The following is a 3,566-nucleotide window of genomic DNA, read 5'->3' on the forward strand; positions in this document are numbered from 1 at the left end:
TCCCTACAAAACAGTTTTTATTACGATATTTTTAAAGTATATTTCCTTCCACATAAACCACACACATATATATATATATATGTATATATATTAGAAATTAAATTTGTGACTTCCTTTTCCAAATTTATGCCAAACCAAATAAATTATAGACAAGGATTATTACCAAGACGTACGAGGAAATTAAAAAATGTAAAGCAACAAAGTTTATATTCAGGTGAAAGCTTATATGTAACTCGTGGATTCTATAATTAATACTAGAATATAATGGATTGAAACGTGTAGAAGTTAAAGGAATAAAAAAAAAAAAAAAAAGTAAAAGAGATGAGCTTCTTACTATCCACATGAGAAAAGGCGTTTTGGTCCAGAAACTTAAATGCCTCCTTCCAAAGGATGTGTCTCTCGCAAACCTAAATCGTTCGGGATCTGTGATGGTATAACAACAAATATATATAAATTAATCACCTCATTATCTATTGTCAAAACTAGCTAGTTGTAAGTTTTATTGATTAATTAATTTCTTATACAATAAACAGACGGTACTTAGCTAGCTAGACAACTAGTACTCTACTTTTTTTTAACTTTTAAATGAAAATAAATACTGTTCGTACCAATATAGTACACAGTTTATTGCACTAATTACCATGTGAGAATTGGTATTCCACAGTCCTTGTTTCCTTTTCCCACTTCTTCCATCTTCTCATCTGGAACCAAATTATATATAATTCCTCATAATTAGCCAAGAGAAAATAGGAATTAGGAAAGAGAGATTTCACGAATATATATTATTGGTTTTTAAGAGATTTATAGGTATAATACACACCTTTGCTCTTCCCAGAGCCATAGTGATGATGCAGTAGAGGACGTGAAAAATCGCCAGAACGAATATGAAAATATGAAGCTGATGAATACCATCCGAAGACACAAACGGGACTTGTCCCTGCAAGTTTTATCATGTTCCATAGAATATTCCAATATATTAATAAGTATAATTAAACGTATAAATATATTCTTTCCCTCCTAATTAGTAAATGAGCAAGATCAATATCGGTACATCAACTTTAGATTCTTGCAACATGTATATCTTATATATACAGACACGGACATGGAATTCCCTTGACTAATTTATGCACACGTAAATAAAACAATAATTTAAAGAAATCCTATCAACAAAATTTGAATAATTATTATTAAGTGATCATATTTTGTTCTTCAAACATATATGACCAAACAGATACAACATTACTTTCACGTGAAAGCTCCTTTGTGCTTGTCTGACAATGCCATATTCGTTTTTTATTTTTCGTTCCTTTGATTTTCATGTACGGAAATGCTTTACGACAAGTTGCCGTTTGAATGTCAGCTGTAACAAAAAGATTTATAAATAATATTTGTATAATTTTGAAATTTATAAAGGGGTAAGAATGGAATATGCGCTAACATATTATTAGTGGTGGAATTCAAAAAGCGTTAAGACAAAAAATTGATGGCATGGTAGGATTAGGAATATTACTAGTTAGTCGTCCCGGGCGGCCGTACCTTTTCAGCACATTTATCGGTCCCCGCCGACGCCAAAACTCGGCGGAAACTTCCGCCGGACTCCAGCGCCGCAAGTAATCTCCGACCATTGCTTTCGTGATCTGATTCATGATCTGTTTCGTTCTTATATAAATCCTTTTCTTGGTCCTTGCTACATGGATGCCAAGTGGCCGCAACTTTCTCGGATATGCAAATATTTGAGATTAGAGTTTGTCCTACCGTTAGGAGCAACGATATGAATCCCAACAGCATAAGCTCTAAAACCACAAAATTAAATTAACAAACTTTAGTAAAATTATTAGCTATTAACACACACAAAAAATAAAATAAAAAATAAACTGGATAAAGAAGGACATATTACAAAATAATATCATGTGATGTACCTGATTTGACCTTTTCTAGCGATTCAAAAAGAGCTCGCTTATGCTTCTTCTTCAACCACTGCATGAATTTCAGCTCAGAAAATCAGTTTACCTCGCTATATATAAAGTATTAAAAACCCAATATTATTTGCTTAATTTGATATAATTTACCTCTCCTATAAGATGGATTATGTGTTCTATAACAATTGAAATGAAAACCAAAACGAAACAGACAACGGCGACTGCCCATGTCGGCGTTTGCTCGAGAGATCTTCCTCCGCTTGCTCCTGCCATAGTATTCTAACTATAGTATGCTCTCTGAGTTATTTGAAGTAGAGAAGAGAACCCAAGAAATGATATGTATGAATTAGGTAAATTAAGCCCCGTAAGAAGTATATGATCGTTGATATGTGTATATATGGAGGCTTGAAATTTGTTGTGTGGAAGTGAAAGTGAAGCTATATAAATAATAGAGAGAGAGAGAGAGAGAGAGAGAGAGAGGAATAATATTGTACAGTTGCAAACAACAAAGGAAGTTAAATGGAAGTCGAAAGTGAAATGCAGTGTTATATAAATAAATTAATTAATAAAAAAAGAGGAACAATTGAAGGGACAGAAATGGAAGGGGACGACTTTGACTTCTTAACGCGTAGAGAGCTAGAGAGAGAGAGATAAATAAATAGATAGATAGATAGGTAGATAGTTAGATAGATAGAGAGAGAGAGAGAGAGAGAGAGAGAGAGAGAACATCCTTTGACTTGGTCAAAAAATTCAAAGAAAGTTTTCTTTGACTTATACCCAGAATGTCATATAATGGGATAAATGGAGAAAATATAAGAAAATAATAATGTACATACGTAGATACGGTGTATCTCTCAGTTGAATGATTTGAGCATCTGCTTAATCCCCGCCGTCCAATTTATTACTCTTTCAAGTCAACCCCATCTTTGTATAATAATACGTAACAGCAAAAATTGTTTCCACATTCTTTTAAACTATTCTTTTTGAATTTTTGCTTTTGCTGACCATATCGTTGAATTGAAATCCAACGGTTGATAATTGACTCAAAAACAATGTAAATAATCCACAAAAGTTTGCTGATTAATTTCGTAAACATCTTTCTTTATTCTCTAGGCAGAAATTGTGTGGCTTCAATTTTGATACGTATATACACTATATTTACTATTCCAATTATATACCTATCTCGTATTATACGCCTTATAATATCATGATTTATGTGTTTTTCTTGATCTTCTTTTTCTCGGTTAATTATAAGTTACATATCATATTCTAAGTTTATAACTAGAGTTCGTTATATTAATAATTTAAAAAACTTATTCTTTTGAAGAGTTTACCTGACTTGGTCTGCCTATTATAAAATCTTCATCCACAATATTCTATAGGCATGTTCTTTTCTGTAAATAAAATATGTATCAACAGACACGGTGACAGATATAATATATATGTAGACCTAAAGATAAGAGTTTTCTCACTAATTATATATCATTTATATATGCCACATAATCTGCTATACATATATACACATATATATATATGTCTATTTTTCCTTTCTTTAATCTACCAAATTTCGGTCAGTCAAAAACCTACGAGCACAAAGAAAATCCTTTTTGTTTCAAATTATCTATTAATTTCTAAACGCTGAATTAA

At 31.7% G+C, this 3,566-nt stretch overlaps 1 protein-coding gene across 1 annotated transcript in view; it reads right to left on the bottom strand.

The window, feature by feature from the left end:
- LOC21397541 (MLO-like protein 6) overlaps positions 1–2,365 on the bottom strand; it is a 7,022-nt gene extending 4,657 nt beyond the window's left edge. The window contains exons 1-6 of the mRNA XM_010105813.2: positions 2,070–2,365; positions 1,920–1,977; positions 1,537–1,793; positions 821–937; positions 641–701; positions 335–423 (exon numbers count right to left, since the gene is read on the bottom strand). Coding sequence (XP_010104115.1) covers positions 335–423; positions 641–701; positions 821–937; positions 1,537–1,793; positions 1,920–1,977; positions 2,070–2,192 — 705 coding nt within the window. The 5' untranslated portion in view covers positions 2,193–2,365. The remainder of the gene's footprint in view (positions 1–334; positions 424–640; positions 702–820; positions 938–1,536; positions 1,794–1,919; positions 1,978–2,069) is intronic.
- Positions 2,366–3,566: the final 1,201 nt, after the last annotated feature.

Source organism: Morus notabilis, unplaced genomic scaffold (assembly GCF_000414095.1).
Source record: "Morus notabilis unplaced genomic scaffold, ASM41409v2 Scaffold710, whole genome shotgun sequence".
NCBI lineage: Eukaryota > Viridiplantae > Streptophyta > Magnoliopsida > Rosales > Moraceae > Morus > Morus notabilis.